At 39.6% G+C, this 16705-nt stretch overlaps 1 protein-coding gene across 2 annotated transcripts in view; it reads right to left on the reverse strand.

Annotated features, from left to right (window-relative positions):
- Positions 1-302: 302 nt before the first annotated feature.
- eepd1 (endonuclease/exonuclease/phosphatase family domain containing 1) overlaps positions 303-16705 on the reverse strand; it is a 33218-nt gene continuing 16815 nt past the window's right edge. For both annotated transcript variants that reach the window (XM_061092563.1, XM_061092562.1), the window contains 6 exons: positions 13796-13847; positions 4867-4977; positions 3785-3919; positions 2926-3064; positions 2387-2581; positions 303-1448 (listed from right to left, as the gene is read on the reverse strand). In XM_061092563.1, coding sequence (XP_060948546.1) covers positions 1258-1448; positions 2387-2581; positions 2926-3064; positions 3785-3919; positions 4867-4977; positions 13796-13847 — 823 coding nt within the window. In that variant the 3' untranslated portion in view covers positions 303-1257. The remainder of the gene's footprint in view (positions 1449-2386; positions 2582-2925; positions 3065-3784; positions 3920-4866; positions 4978-13795; positions 13848-16705) is intronic.

Consider the following 16705-nt stretch of genomic DNA (forward strand, 5'->3'; position numbering starts at 1 on the left):
GGCAAGCTGTTGCAAATCCATCTGTTTACAAAGAATTTTGGAAGCAGTTGATAATAAAATCATGGCAACTCTTTCCTAAACATTCAAGCTTTAGGACCATTTTTCTAGCTGCAGGCTGGTAGGACAAGTTTCACATTTAAAATAAAGGGGGGAAAAAAGGAAAAGAAAAAACAAACTCTATCAAAAAGCAGCTTTAGAACTTGGGAAACAAGAGAGAAATGTTCAGTTGGGATTAATTTCATTTTCCCTGCATGGGAGAATTTGGGCTGATGATGTTAAAGACAAAGCTTCATAGATACCCAGAAAATACAATTTGATTTATTTTTTGAAAAGGGTACAACATTTGAATGGCATAACTTGATGGAAATCAGGTCATCTGATCCTTCCAAACTACAAAAACACATCTTAAAGTATTTCATGTAGAAAAGAACTAAAGAATTGTGCCGTGATAAATTACTTGAAAAGATGTCAGACCAGGGCTGAGTTTATTAAAAGGAATCAAATGTGACACGTAATCAACCAATCTCACTTACTGGCTCTTAACCAGAGCTAAAGTATCTGTATTTTCCACATGTGTACAATGACCAACAAATACTGTATGGTCTCCCTCAGTATAATATCACTTACAGTAGCAGTCTCTTCATGTTTAATGTCATATTTTTCTTAATTGGTGAAGACTAGTGTATATATTAAAACAGAACGGGTAAATAATCATCGAAAGCATCACTGTGGTTGATGAGCAGCTGAGAGAACAGCAGTGTCCTCTGCCGTGTCACCTCATCTCCAGCACAGAGGAACACGGCAGCACACACGTGCACAAAGCGGCCTCACGTACATAATTTAAGAGCAAAGCCTTCATGAGCTCTGAGGCTGAGACGTTATCTTCCTCTCCAATCACAGGCCTCTGATGAGTCTGGCCCCTTATGTATGGATACTGCACTTATTTGCATTAATGATTATTATTCAGACACTGCAGGAGCATCTATCAATTTGTCTTTATTTCATTTACATATAGAAAATGGTTGGCACATTTCTTGAATTAGTACATTATTTTGTCTGAGCATTTGTGTTGTTCTATGACTTACCAGTCACTATCATACACTGATAAACGGAAACGCAAAAGGCAGTCTTGGCGCTTCTTCACATTCATCAGGACGCTCTTTAATTCCATGTCCCAACAAGACAGAGCAGGATCCAGACAGGACAAAGTCATTCTAATGTCATCCACCACAGTCTCTAGTGTCACTGTGGATGATGTCACCGTTCATGTTTGGGCATAATGTCTCTTCTGTCCACCGCCACCATACCAGGCCTGCTCAGCTCCTTAGGGGACACGTCTGCATAAAACTCAGCCACCACAGGGCAGTGATCTGACGCCACGCCGCCCCATGACCAGTTATCTGGGATCCAGGGGTTGGTCAAGCCCTCCCGCACGACCATGCTGTGGCCTGTCGGAGGGAAACACAACATGCACGTGAGACTTCATGACAGCTCTTTCATCATACTGACACAATGTAATGATGTGTTTACACTCTGAGGCTTGATCTGACAAAAACTGTTGCATGCTACATCCACCTATCATGAAACACACAAGGAAAATCAGGAATCCTGCACTGAAAAATAGTGGGAGACTTAACTTGGGTCTGACTTGATTTGAACCTTAACTTAAAGTAAAAATCATTTAATCTAATCAGTTATGTAGGAAATGTACACAGCTTCAGAAAAACAAAGCATAGTCATTTTAATGGTCAGTGTTCAGAGTCCTAAAAGACTTGAACTTGCCCCAAGGACTCAAGACTGGACTTGAATTTGTCTAAAATAAAATCAGTATTGACTTTAAATCCTTTTAGTTAGATTTTTTATAAGAATTTACATAGAATTTAGTGTACATGTACTTGGAAAAACTCAAGACCCAAGATTTTTCTCAAATGAATTGAACTTGTCTCAAATGGGAGAAGACTAAATTTGTATTAAGACTTTGTCATTAGGGTTAGACTAAACCTAAATCTAATAACTCTCCTTGAATAACTGAATTATCTTAAACTTGTTTCTACTGAAAGCAACACTCAGACACAGACTTCTCAAATGACTCAAATAACCTGGGACTTGACTTGAACTTTTCTACTATGACTCAGATTGAACTTGGTTGGCTCAGGAGGGAGAGTGGATCAACGGGGGTTATCCCAAGCTCCAACAGTCTGCATGCCAAAGTGTCCTTGGGCAAGATACTGAACCCAAAACCGCCACATTTTTTGGGCTTCTCTAAAGTGACTTGAGAATTGAAGTAGATTTTGATTTAAGACTTGACTTGGACCTGTTATGAGAACTTAACATTTCCAATCTTAAGCTTGACCACCATTTCAAAACACCCATAGTGTACACCTACCGGAACAGAGCTTCTTGAGGGAGCGGCTGACCCAGATGTTGTCCAGGCATTGGGTGCCCTGTGGTGAGCGGGTGCTGATGTTGGTGAACTGGGTGGATGGTATCAGGGCACAGAGTTTCTCTTTTCTCAGTATGTCCAGCTCGGAGCTCTGAGGGGGGGAGCCGAAATCTCCCAGCACCAGCAACTCCCTCTCAGCTGCACAGAAAGACATGGAGGGTAATGAATGGAATTTGCATAATTTACACTCACACAGAGCTGGGAATAGAGCTGTAGTCTCCCTCAATAGTAAAGTGGTTGGTTAATATTCTCTCCTCTGACTAATTCTCATTGATCATTGTCTTTGTTACAATTATAAGTAGAAAATAACTACACCAATAGCCTTCCAGGATGAATCAATTATTCTACACATTGAGAGACTAAGTTGACGTTAACTTATTTGAACTTTAGTGTGTACGCCGGGGTCTGTGTGAATCCAGTGTGTGAGATGTGAGCTGTAAAGTCTTGAAACGCGGATCTTGGCTCTGATGTGACAGACTGACCTTTGAGTGTCTCCTGGATACTCGGCGAGAGGCGCTGACATTTGACTTCTTCTGTGCTGTGGTTCTTTCCGTTTGATTCTCCTGGTGAAGCTGTGGCCTGCATGTGAACGTTCACCACTGTCAGTTCGTATGAACCAACCTGATGGGAAAAAAACATCATATGATTCCGGTTAGCCTTTATTAGCCTTTATTAATGTTTGGAGGAATGAAACACCTCCTACTAATAATAACAATAATAATAACAGTAAACAAAATGGGTTGAAAACTGTGAAATATGGTTTACATTTCTAGGGAAACGCAGCTAAGTTACAGAGTCAAGATGCTTTAATCAGGAATGAACTTTCATGTGCAGCTTTTCAGAATGTCCCCATGGAGCTGATTCAGATATTCAACCACAAGACAGTCTGAACATCTTCTTTTATTATATTCCATATATGTGCTCAAATTGTTATTTAGATATGAAATGGAATGTGGAACAGTTCTATCATTAAACCATACTTCATCTGTTCCCTTTAGAAAGATGATCGTGTTAGGAGGTTTTACCAGGAAATATTCTTATTCCTTTCATTTCTGTTCATCCTGCAATTGTTCAAATTAATTATAAAATTATTATTTATATATTGTATTATAATGTTCCTCATGCTGTATGTTGAAGTCTGAGCCCTCAGCGTCCACCCTTACCTCTCTTGCAATTTGTTTAGCATTGTTAACAGTGTGTGTATATGTAACCTATCTTTTAGTAAAACACTGTAAAAGAAAAAAAGCATTATTGCTTGCTGAAGCCCATATCTGCTTCGTATATCGGCAGAAATGGTTAATCTCAAAATTCCAGTATGTCAGTCATGAAATCATTACTCACAATAAAGTGAGCCAAGTAGAGGAGAGGGTAGGTGTGATGCCCATTGCCATTGACAACAGGAGCGTCCAAGACAGAAGCGTCCTTCAGGTCAATACCGGACGAGCTGTCCCACAGAAAACCAGAGTAGCTCACTCCCTGTGAACAGAGGATCATGGGAACTGGAGTCAGTTATACATGTTTTTAGATATTTTTGCTGACTTATGAAACAACCTCTCTACAACATTACTAACAAAGAGCTCATGACCAGTGTGTATACATAGTTTATTGTAGCATCTATGTGGGTCATCTGTAACCTGATTGAACTTTAACTGTAACAATTAATTTGTTATGTTCTAACTCCTAAACTCATAAGGAGGCGATATATATGTATATGATGTATATGACCCCTTAAATTACAGCTGAATTATGACTGTTTATCAGTCTGTTACAGAGATGTGAATAAAGCACATGAACTGAAAGTCAAATGTTAATTTAATTTCCTGACTGTGGCTTGAGTGGTTTATTTTTACCACAGTGCCACTGACTGAGTGTATGAGCCTCCAGGTCCTTCTCATCATATGTCATAGAGCCTTAGTCTTATACATAGAGATGTATTATAGACCAATGGTCAGCTAATTAGGCTCAATCACAGTTATATAATTGCAAAATGACCTGCTTGTTCAAAATACAGTTTGGTAACTGGAGACATTTGTAGCACTGAACATGTATAAGACCAATTATATTTTAATGTAAATAACAAAGGTTAAGTATGAATTCACGATAGTTCTAGCTCTGCTCAGTTTGGGGACTGGGAACTGGTACATGTGCCATCACACCAAGCACAATAAGGATGCAGAGAAAAACAAGGACTACCGCTGCTAGCTGCAGTTAGCGAGCTAGTTATCTAACAGCTGACAATGGCCTTAAGATACAACTTTCAATGAAACAATCGGTATGATTAATCAGAATAGAGATCATATGCCATATTAAGATTAGTTATAACTTTATTTAAAGAGCACTTTTCAACAAAAGGACATTTCAAATTTTCTTGATAGAGAAATAAACCTGCTTTGATGATTGATCCGTAACATTTGTTGACTCACCTTACTGGAGTGTCCAGTGGGTTTTTCAGACACAACACTTTTCCACAGCCCTCGTGGCCACTTCCACTTCCGTATGCTGGCCAGTGTACCCTGGTTTAATTCCACACAGAACTGCATGAGAACATAAAGAGAGATATTAATGTCATCACTACACTTTAAAAAGAACTGCAAAACCTTCTCAGTCGAACCACAGTGTTTTCATAAGTATAAACCACAAGTATTAGGGCCACTTTGAAAAAACAATTCTAAGATTTCTTGTCAAATTACAACTTAATCCTTGTAATATTAAAAGTGTCTTCTCAATTAAAACTTTATTTTGATAATATTTTGTAATATTTTTCATAATACTAAGACTTTTTTTTGTAATACTACGACTTAGTTTTTTGTAAAATTACTACTTTTAATAACGACATCAATTTTGCAAAATCATGATTTATTTTCTTCTGATCGTATACATCTTAAATCTCAGAATTTTCTTTTCTTCAACATAATACTCTGTAATACAAGTGAGCCACCTGCAAAATATCACTTGTAGGTCAGGGTAAACCTTTAAGTAAAACAATCAATTGTACATAGCAGCTAAAAACTGTGACACCACATGGTACTGTAGGTGCCAAGAAAAGTGTGAGATGATATGAGAATCAGTGCACGATAAAAAGCTAAAGATGAAAGAAAGAGAAAACTGAATATGGGGAAATGGCAAAATCAGATTGATCGATGGTTAAATGTCAACACTATTTTATCTCTGCCTCCAATCATAATCAGTATAATACATGACACAGTGAAGAAAACAGTAGTGTTTTTAATTTGAACACTTCGGGGCAGATTAACCGCAGCAAAAACATGTTTGGCTGAACAGTCTAACTGCCACTGAAAAACAATTCGGAGTTCAATGAACTCAAATAGCCCCAACTCATGACTAAGAGGAAATAAAAGAAGCAAGAGGAAACCTCTTGTGTCAACATCACAGAGGGATCTCTAAACCAACAGAGGAATGATATTGTTAAATCAGTAGGTAAATATGACTCAAGTTTTCTGTTTTTCCACAGAAGAAGATTCTCATGAAGGCTCAAGTTGCTGTTCATGGAGCAAGTGGCTCTAAATTTAAACAGACTTTTACCTCTGCCAAGACAGGAAGTTTTAGTCTCTAGGATCTCCTTAACCCCAGTGGAAGGATTCACTTTGGGTCAATTTTGTTGCAGATCCGGATCAATGGGGCAGATAAAGGAACTTTTTTCGCTTTCTTGAACCTTTTGAGAGATGACGTTTTTCAACATTATTGTCAATTTCTAAAGAAATAATACAGAGATCTTGATGATAACAACTTATATTTAGGGAGTTGCTCTCTATGAGTGTGTGTAATGAGGAGTAGCTTGATTGAATCATAGGGGGCTGTTGGCCATTAGTGGAGGCATGTGCTCTACTGAGTTCCATTCTAGTTTTTGCAAAACCCAATGACTCATGTTATACCACAATGGTCTGACAAGGCTCCAAAAGATTCTTGTGATGTAACAGAACAGTAACCCCTTAAATGTTAAGTGCTGTTGAGTTCAGGTGATCATGGAGGAAACTGTATGAGAGTCAGGACTCCTTGATTTGTTTGGTCTTAAAAGCTATTACTCAAAATACTGCGTTATGGCCACACTTTGTCACCCTCTAGTGCAGTGGTCGCCAACCCATCGATCACGATCTACTGGTAAATCGCGATCGTCCGGTCGATCGCGATTGACCGGTAGTCTTCACTGTTGATCCCCTGGATTCACTGGCTGTCGTCGCGCCAGCTGTGTTTCAGCTAATGGCGGTTTATCTCCTGCATTTTCTTCAAGAACAAGTTGATTTACTTACTAGAGTAAATGTCAGGACTCTGAGGTATGAATATGCGCATCTTTCAGTCTGTTGATAACAATGAGTGGAACAAATGAGTGGATACAGAAGGTGAAACGCTGGAGTGCCCCATGTCACAAAAAAAAAGTCTCAAACTGGTTCAGACACATGTGAGTGAGTTCAGCAAACTTCAGTGACCTCCTCAGTCAATTCAGTAGAACCTTTGTGATGTTGAATTGGCAGCATGTACAGTATATATATAAATATATATAAAGTAATCTATCTATCTATCCATCTGTCTGTCTGTCTGTCTGTCTGTCTGTCTGTCTGTCTGTCTGTCTGTCTGTCTGTCTGTCTGTCTGTCTGTCTGTCTGTCTGTCTGTCTGTCTGTCTGTCTGTCTGTCTGTCTGTCTGTCTGTCTGTCTGTCTGTCTGTCTGTCTGTCTGTCTGTCTGTCTGTCTGTCTGTCTGTCTGTCTGTCTGTCTGTCTGTCTGTCTGTCTGTCTGTCTGTCTGTCTGTCTGTCTGTCTGTCTGTCTGTCTGTCTGTCTGTCTGTCTGTCTGTCTGTCTGTCTGTCTGTCTGTCTGTCTGTCTGTCTGTCTGTCTGTCTGTCTGTCTGTCTGTCTGTCTGTCTGTCTATCTATCTATATACAGCTGATACATCTGTAGAAACTATGTGATGCAGTCATGTCAACAGAGGAAAGTTTCCATCTTCTAGTGATGTCAATAACATGAGCATAAACTGAGGTTGTTTTAAAATCAAAGGAAGAATTACTAATTCCAGTATTAGTATTGTTTTTAAATTAAGTGCTGTGTGGATGTAAGTTGTGAATGGCAGGAGGGGCCCCCAGGACAAAAATAGCAAGTTGCCTCAGGTTCCCATCAAGCATTGTTTACAGGGCAAACTATAAATAGTAACTTTATTATTTTTCCAGACACTCAAAAGAAAAAAGTCTGGCAAATGTCAACGTGAGAACGAAAGAAAAACACACCTCCCAAATTAGGAATGTTTTCAAATAAATAACTAAATAAGTGTGCACAAATAATTATTTTCCCCATTAAATTTATTTTTTTCACAGTCTTAAATTTGAATAAGAACAAACCATACATTCCATTTAACCATGCTGCTGACAAAGGAATGTGAAACTACACAACTATAAGTTATTCATCAGGCAAATAAGTGTAACTGAAGAATACCTGCATAATCAAATGTTCAAATGAATCATAGCAGCTCAATCACATCGCACTGTCACTGTAAATATCACACTGTGTCAATGTTAACTTTAAGTAAGAACTGAAGCTGGGTCGTTGTGGCCACTTGCGTTAGTTAGACAGTTATTTTCATACCGTTGTTATATAATATTTGACATCGTTTCAGCAATGCTGGTAAACTTTGGCTAGGGTGAGTTATCTGCACATGCTGTAAATAATATGTAGCCTTGCATCAATGTGAAACAAAATATATCAAGAAAACATTTCTAAATCAACTGTTAACAACATATGTTAACTTACGTTGTCTTGTTTACCTGATAAAACAATGTTACCTTATTTGTATTTGATATCATTTTACAATGACTTTCTCCCTTAACTCGCTCTTAGTTTTTTTATCTTCCTTTGGCCGGCCTTCGTCCAGACAATTCTATGGACTGGTTAAATATTGTGTTAGCCATTTTTTAACAGCACAAAGCAGTTAACTAATGTGAAGATTAATGGATTGGAAAGATACAGCAGGTTTGTGAACAATACCTGTGATTTTGTATTATACAGTTAACAAGATAAGGTTTGGCTGAACTGCATTTGGTCCATTAGTGAAGTTGAGGACAAACAGTTTTGTAACTCTGACTGCTCTCTATGGAGAGTAGCTCAGTCCTGCCCGACCTTGTGCTCATTGGCAGTACTGGCTGCTCTCTTCTGTGGAAAGTCCACCTGATGCAGCGAGTTGAGATATCGTAACTTTCAGTCTTTTGTTGAATCAAGTTTGTGACCCATCATGCAACTCAATAGCATATATGGTCAGGCCTAGCTTACTGTCAAACTCCACACCAACAGTTCAAAACAGAAGTTTTGTATGAAAAAAAGTGTTGTCTCCTTTAAGTGTTCATGGCCTTCTAAATAGCAGAACAATGATAAGGGGGTTTGACATCCTCTGACTGCTGATTACCAATCATCTAGTAATCAGCTAATTAAATACTTGGCAGTGAGGACTTCAAACTGTATTTTTGCGGCTTTTCCTGTCCCTGGTCTGGCCCCGGTGTCACAGTGGGACTCGACCAGGTGACTCCTCCCGGTCTGGGATCACTGCCAGGACCTTAACTACATGATGTACCTGCACTTTGGTTGTCACATGCTGAAATATGAGTCCCTTTTGTGTTTAGATCGAATAATAATTAATCCTTTTATGTGAATGGCCCTATGGCCCCTGGGGACTGTGATAGAAGGTATATCATGTTGGGGTTTCTAAGCTCCTGGCAGTAGGAAATTGCTTCATTATGAATATTATTACTTACTCAGCGAAGGGACAGTGAAAGCAGAATACAGGTCAACCTGGTTTTAGTGCTCTATATCTCACTATAACCTCAGATGACATTTTTGTATCGTAGAACTTCACTGATAATGAGTGTTATCGAGATCTGTGTTGCTTTTAAGTGTAATAGGTGTGTGTTTCAGGGTTATAAAAACTAAAGTTATCATTTAATAACATTTTCTCCAATAGGGCAAATTGGCACATTTTCCAGTTAACTCAGGTCCTGCATTATCGCCTGATCGTGTGATCCTGTCTTACAGAGGGGCCCCGAGTCAAACTCTAGTTCTAACATATTACGTTTTTTACTTTGTTATTGTTTGTTACTCAATAGAATTGCCTCAAACAAACTGACTGACAAAATGAGCTGCTCTTGAATTTAACTGTGTAACATTACATTGAGTCAAATTGAGTCAATTTCTATAGCCTTGGTTTACACGTTGTTATAGCAGACTAAATTCTTTCTCTGAGGACCCCACAGCAGGTTTGCTTAAGGATATCAGATACCTTAATTCAAAAGTAAATTAGAATTAAAGAATCTAGTAGGCACATAGCATCACTACCATTCATTTTGAGTTGTGTTTCAATCCACCTGTTGAGTTAAAGACCAACCATCACTCTCTTTTAGCCCTGGAAAAAAAAAACATCTGGCTATTCGGCTGCTGAATGCTCCACTAACTTCACTAGCTAGTTGGTCGACCCACTTGAGCTTGTCTCACTGGTAACAGCTGCCTGCTGCTGCTGGGAACAGCACAGGGGGGAAGTTGTGGGCTGGAGCACAATGAGCTGATTGAAACAAAGTCACATCACGTATCACTGTTTGTCACTACAAGCTACATTGTTTGTTTTGATACAATCTTCATGTAAAAAAATTGCCACCACTTTAAACTTACTAATTGGTTGTTTCATTTGCTTCAATAGAAACAAATCTGCTCTGAACAGTATTCTGTAATTGAGGCTACAGCCTCTAGGAACCACTCGCAGGACTTGCTGAAATGCAAATATGATACCTGACAACACTTCCGGTAAGAAACAAGTACAGTACACCTGTGAATGTTGGATGCTGTTTTTGCATTAATATATTTTTGGATTATTCTGTATAAGGTTATATGTTTTTTTTGTCATATCTCTATTGAAAATAAATGTGAATATCAAAAGGCTGATTGAACAAAAGGTATCTTTCACTTCCTCCAGGTAAAAAACAGCCACAGTCGCTTTATCTGAAACATAAGCAAAACCAACAATACAAAGAAGAAAAAAACTGAACAGCCTTTTCAGAGCATGATGGACGAATAAAGAAATTTAGGGGGAATCGGAGCTGACTTGACTGAACTGAGGAGTGCCAGAAAACTGTGGCTGCCTGTGTGTGCCTTCATGCTTGTGTGTTATTACAGTTTACTTTCACAAAGTCTTATTGACAGTTCCCTGTTAGACGTCTGAGACTATGACCGATAACGGTGTTGAAACCTAACCACAGACAGAGGGTTCCTAAGTGACAGGGGACAACACAACAGTCTAAACACAGCACAGACTCTGTGTGTGACTAATCATGACAGATGTCCATAGCAGACACGGCTTCCACATTTACAGTGGAACGCTGAACTGTTTATTAGCTTGGATACCGATTTAACACATCCTCTTTTCAGTGTGATGTCAATGGGAACTGAGACCTGAAATGGGACAGATGAGTGATGGTGTCGAGTTCAGTAATAGATGGATATACAATGATTCCCAAAAGTCCTGCACCGCAAAATAGGCAAATCTCATTAAATTACACTTGGTAATTTAAATAAGCCCCTCTCCAATTTCCCTATTGAACTGTCCATTCAATAAAGGTGAGAGTCCCCTGCCAAAAGACTAATAATAATAATAATTCTGATCAGTTTGTACTATGAAGGAACAGACTAGTGGCTTTAGAATGCAAAATAGGCACCAAAATATGCTTTCATAGTCAAATGTTTCCTCTGGGGGACGGGCCCTCGGACCAGTCCTGGATATATTATACATTCATACTGGAAGTGATATCATACTAATCTCAGGATATAACATTTCAGTGCCAGCAAATGCTTTATTTCTAGAGATATTTCTTACATGAAATACAATTTCGATCATTAAGTGTCAATAAAGTCTGTTACCCAGATTTACAGATACTGTTTATAGCTCCGGGTTCCCCAGCATGCTTTGTGATGCCACAGAGCGTAAAAGGAAGATGTGAAGGAGGAAGCTATATATAACTAACACTACAGCAATGAAAGCTGTTTTATAAGTTTTATTTAAGCTTTATCATTTTAAGTCCCCAGTGCCAACATTGAATCTTCTGAGTTTTGAACATGGGGAAACAAAAGCAAAAAATATATATATATATTGTAAAGAGTGAAAGAACTCAGGGAGAAACCAAACATTCCCTCTGTAGGAAAACACTGCGGTAGGAGGGAAGATGAAAAGAGACGTACGACATGAGAAAACTGCCAGTAAGTCAGTGTGGGAGGCTGGCTGAGTGAATACACTGCAATGTGTGCTACCACTTCCACGTCCAGAGGTAATTCGTCCTCCCACCACCTCCCTCTCTGTGTCCAAGGTTCTCTGCTGCTGACCTACTTCTCTTTCCATGGAGCTCTGGTTTCTCCGCCAAGGATCCCCCTGGTATCCAAAACCTAAAGCGACCTTACGAATGTGAAAACGTGTGTGTGTGTGTGTGTGTGTGTGTGTGTGTGTGTGTGTGTGTGTGTGTGTGTGTGTGTGTGTGTGTGTGTGTGGGCTGAGCGGCCCCTCGGCATGCTGCTCAGAGCGGCATGTCGAACACTGAAATTGTATGCACTAACCTCTATGCATTAATGCTCGGTAGGACAGAGCGACTTCTGACAGTGCAGCACACATACTGTGTGACATATATATTTCACACAGTATGTGAAATGCTCCTGCTTTTTTCCATCACAACACAAATGCAGACATGAAATGTGTATGAAGGGACCACAGACAAACAAACATGGCGGAGAGGGAACAAGACACAGTACAGGGGATGGATTCCAACAAGCTGAGACAAAAAAGAGGAGCTCCTTCTGTCATATTGACAAGGTTTGGGTTTGAAAGATATGACACGAGCCAAAAAACTGTCCATAAAAAATTACTTTACGTATCATGCCACAGATTGCTCTCCATGATTTCTTGTATTCATGTTTTGGAATATATGGTGTTTGTTAGATGAAGAACTTAAACACCTTGCTCCTTATAGCACATGCTCAACAAAGTGACGTATGATCACAATAAGAGCACTGATTAGCAGCTTGTAAAACCTTTGTGTTTTTGCCAGTAACTCATTCTTTTGTTATGTGTGATCATCTGCAAAACTAGAGTTGTGTAACTTTTCCACACTTTTCTAATTCTACATATAAACAGCTATGAAATGCTATTTCTTCTTAAATTGTTCAGCACATTAAATCCCCAGGCACTAACTGCATGCATTATCTACCCAAGATGCACATTCTAGTTATTATTCAACTCCAAGATCCTGGGTCACAGTATACTCAGCTCAGGCAGGATCTAAGGTATCTCTCATCACAGCAAACTCTCCTCACATCTTCGTCTGTGTCTTGTACGTGTGGGACAGCTTTTTCATCCAGAGAAAGTCTGAATGAGCTCCAGAGGCTCTCAATCGGACATTAGTGTCCACACATGCACCTCCTCAGGAGAAACTGCTAAGGATCTCCAGTTCAGTGCCTGTCTGAAAGCAGCTAATGTGTTTTTTGTTGAACCCATACAAACTTTTAGCATAGCTATAAGAAAAACAATTTGTGGTTCAAAGGGGGATTAAGTGCTGGTCTAAATACCCATAGAGTATAAAGACAAGAAGCTGTGCTGAAAGTGAAACCACATCTTTTCTCCTTTTTATCGTTTTTGTTTGAGAACCAGTTAAAACAAATAAAATAACATACATTAATGAGTGACGTATAGATGTGGGGGAAGATGTGAGCCTACCTGTGTCTTCTTGTCATTACACTGGTGCAAATAACTGAGTGATCAGCTTTAACGTGGTGAACTAGAAGACAGTTAAGCACAAATGTTCTCTGCTGTGGAAAAAGTCGTATAAAGCTTTCACTTCCGACAAGATTTACTGTTTAATTGTCTTACTGCAAATCTGTCTGTTAAGGCAAAATGTGCCGGCATCTTTTAACGTTGGCTTACTCCCCTCTATGTAGAAAAAACATCCAGAATCAAAGAAGAATCCAGTGTATCCTGATTCCTAACACTGCTGAAACTGATACCCTCCCCGTAGCAACCACCGTCATATTTATAGTAATGAAAGCACAGGAGAGCACCAACACAGGTCAAACCCAAATATGGGTCCAGAAATAGTCAACACTCGGGAGACGGAGACACACACACAGAGCAGGTGGAGGGAGAGAGGGAACATTTGAATAAAACAGTGACAGATTAAACAAATGGGAAACACTGAGCGAGCACTTGTCAGGACGTTTCCCTGAGCGGTGAGTCATCTCGTTTACAATGATGCAAAACAAAGCTGGCACCAGCAGCTACAGTAACAGCCCTCCCAGTGTGACCCAGTCAGAGCACAGTTCCGCTTTACCTTATCAAGAGCCTCCCGCTCCAGAAGGTCCTGCACGGCCAGTAACTTGATGCTGGAAGCAGAGAGAGAGAGGACGGCTTTTACATTCACATTCAGAATTTTAATTGATGACTGTATATTACATTATACATTTATTTTTTGTAAAAGAAAAATATGTGGGATAATTCTGTGCATTGCTGATCTCCCAAATGTCTTCCAAAGCCAGAGATAAACTTGCAGACAACTGGCTGCGTCGTGAATGTAGTTGCTAACATACTTGCCCATGTACTACGAGTGTAAACTAGTTTTTTGATAAACCTCTGCCAAGGAGGTTATATTTGGGGTTTTGTTTGTCAGTCTGTCAGTTGGCAAAATGACACAAATCTACTGGATAGTTTATCAGGAAATTTGGTGAAAGGATGTGGTATGGATTAGCAAAGAACACAATGCATTTGGGGGCGGATAAGGGAATTTCTTTAACATTGTGAGAATAAGGCATTTTGATCCGCTCCAGATTTTGATCCCTGATTCTCTTGTCTTGGTGCGGGGCTGCATATGTTCAGGCTTCACCTCCCACAAGGTTGTTTTGTTGCTTGTAAATTCAACTTTTAAAAAAGAAAGAATAAATACTGCTCAATTCGTTAAATGTTTACCTGATACATATTACAAGAGATGATAGCAGAAAAAGAATCACATCTCCAAAATGAACTCATAGAACTGAAGGAAGAAATGTCTCAGAATTACCCATGCTGTTTGATTCACATGTGTTTTTCAGGAAATGCAGAGGTAACCACTGCTTTAGCACCAAAGATGGAGGCGAGAAACACTGGAGGTAATTTCCTCTCCTACTTCTCCTGGTACTCAGCCAAGCAGATCTGGCTACTTTGGTGTTATTTGATTTGGAGATTGCTGTGACGGAGAGTCCTGCCTGTGCAATGGCGGCGATTAGAATTTACTCAGTGGTGGTCACAGCAATGGAAGTTTACATATTTAACAGGAAGTTCCCAGTAACAGCGTGTACAGACGTAACAGAGAACAGTTTTCACAGGACCTACTTTCAGTCAAATGCCTCTTTAGGGAAATGGTCAAGGTCACTGGCAGCTCCTTTGTACAAGTAATCAGAAGGTTTTTATGTAGGACACATTTGGCCTCCTGACAGTAAACAGGCTGGAAATGCTGGAAAATGTGTTTAACATAATGTTACATGGGTTTTATTTGATCATCATGTTTTTGCGCACAGTGATGATACACCAGATAGTGGGTGGTACTGTCCAAACTACATTCTCGCAGAGAGCAGAGGAAACTGACTAACTCTGACTGAGGGAGTTTGGACTGCTGTCCTGTACTGCACTGCGAAGGAGGCGGATTTACAGCCCAATAAACATTCATCTGTTTAGTTTTCAAATGATTTTCCAGACCAACAGTCAGCACAATAAAAAGCAATGAATTTCTCAGAGGCACCGGCAGCCTTTCCAGCTGCCAGGTGGCTCTGAAGAGGAACCGGTTCGCAATGTGATTTGTGACACAAGTGAGGAACGAATTACTCAGTATTTATTTTGTCTTTTACAAATGCCCTAAGAAGGGTTAAATAATCAAAAACTAAAATAATATTTCCTCCAGAGCTCGATCTGAGCTGTTACACAGAAAAACACAAAGGACCCCCTCAGTTCAGGCTGCAGAAGCATATGATAAACTGTTTCACTGTGGTGTAACACAGTGAAATCGAGTTGATGGCGATGCTTTGGCCTCATTCACCTCTAAACTACTAATCCCGAATCAGCTACACAGAAAATCACATTGCATAACAGTCTTTTCTGTTGGTGAAGTGCTGCTGCTGCTGCTGCTGGTGCTGCTGCTGCGGGGTATTACAGGACTCGCATTCACCGAGCTGAGTGCAGAAGCTCCACTGCGGCTCTGTGACAGCACCAGCCTCATGTGCAATGTAATCAGTCAGCACTTGTGAAGGAGAATGCGAGCGAGTTACAACACAAATCCTCTACATGGCTGCACACGTCACACTGTGAAGGCTGCGGAGCTGCAAAGGGCAAATTCAATCATGAGGAGACTTTTTTCTGCACTTGTGCCTGAGCTATATGTAACATTCAGGTTATATAGGAAAGGACAGACAGGCTACGTCAACACTAATATTTTTTAGTTCTAAAACACATAACTTTTGCTACATTTATAATATATTGGCACATTTTATAAAATAATAATAATCAACTTTATTTGTATGGCCCTTTTCAATGCAGTTCAAAGTGCTTAACATACAATATAGATTAAAAAAAACTAGGGCTGGGCAACGATTAAAAGTTTTAATCGCGATTAATCGCATGATTTCCCTGATTAAGCACGATTAATCGCATTTGTATACGCAAAATCCAATAATGAATTAAAAAGTAGTGTATAGCGCAATTTTATTTTCAATGTTCTGCCATATGAACGAAAGTGCCATAACATTTGTTGTGCAAACACTTTTAACATCAGCATTTAATACAGTAGCAGTTAAATAAAATATTCAGTGTAAATCTCAACTTAACAATGTTATCAAAGCAAATACAAAGTTAAAGCTCAATGCCACTGCCAGGGCATTAATGTTAGCCTCTTCGTTATGAAAAATGTATACTCCTCCCTGCGTCTAACGTAGTCTGCCGAAGCCTCGCTCCACTCGCTGTTTCGTTGAATGATTTGCTGATATCAACTGTGTGTTTTGCATTCAGGTGATATTTTAGACTGGGAGTACTCCGGTGATACGAAAATTCACCTTGGCAGTGGCTACAAATAACTTTGGTTCTGTCGACTCCGCCGTCTGGAAGGACTTTAAAATGAAAATGGCCATGTAAAAGCTCCGTAGCCTTATCCATGGTTGTTTATCCGCCAATTATTTTCTTTTTTCCGGTTCCGCAGCAGTCAGCAACAGACTTTCACAAA

Source organism: Limanda limanda, chromosome 19 (genome assembly GCF_963576545.1).
Source record: "Limanda limanda chromosome 19, fLimLim1.1, whole genome shotgun sequence".
Classification (NCBI taxonomy): Eukaryota; Metazoa; Chordata; class Actinopteri; order Pleuronectiformes; family Pleuronectidae; genus Limanda; species Limanda limanda.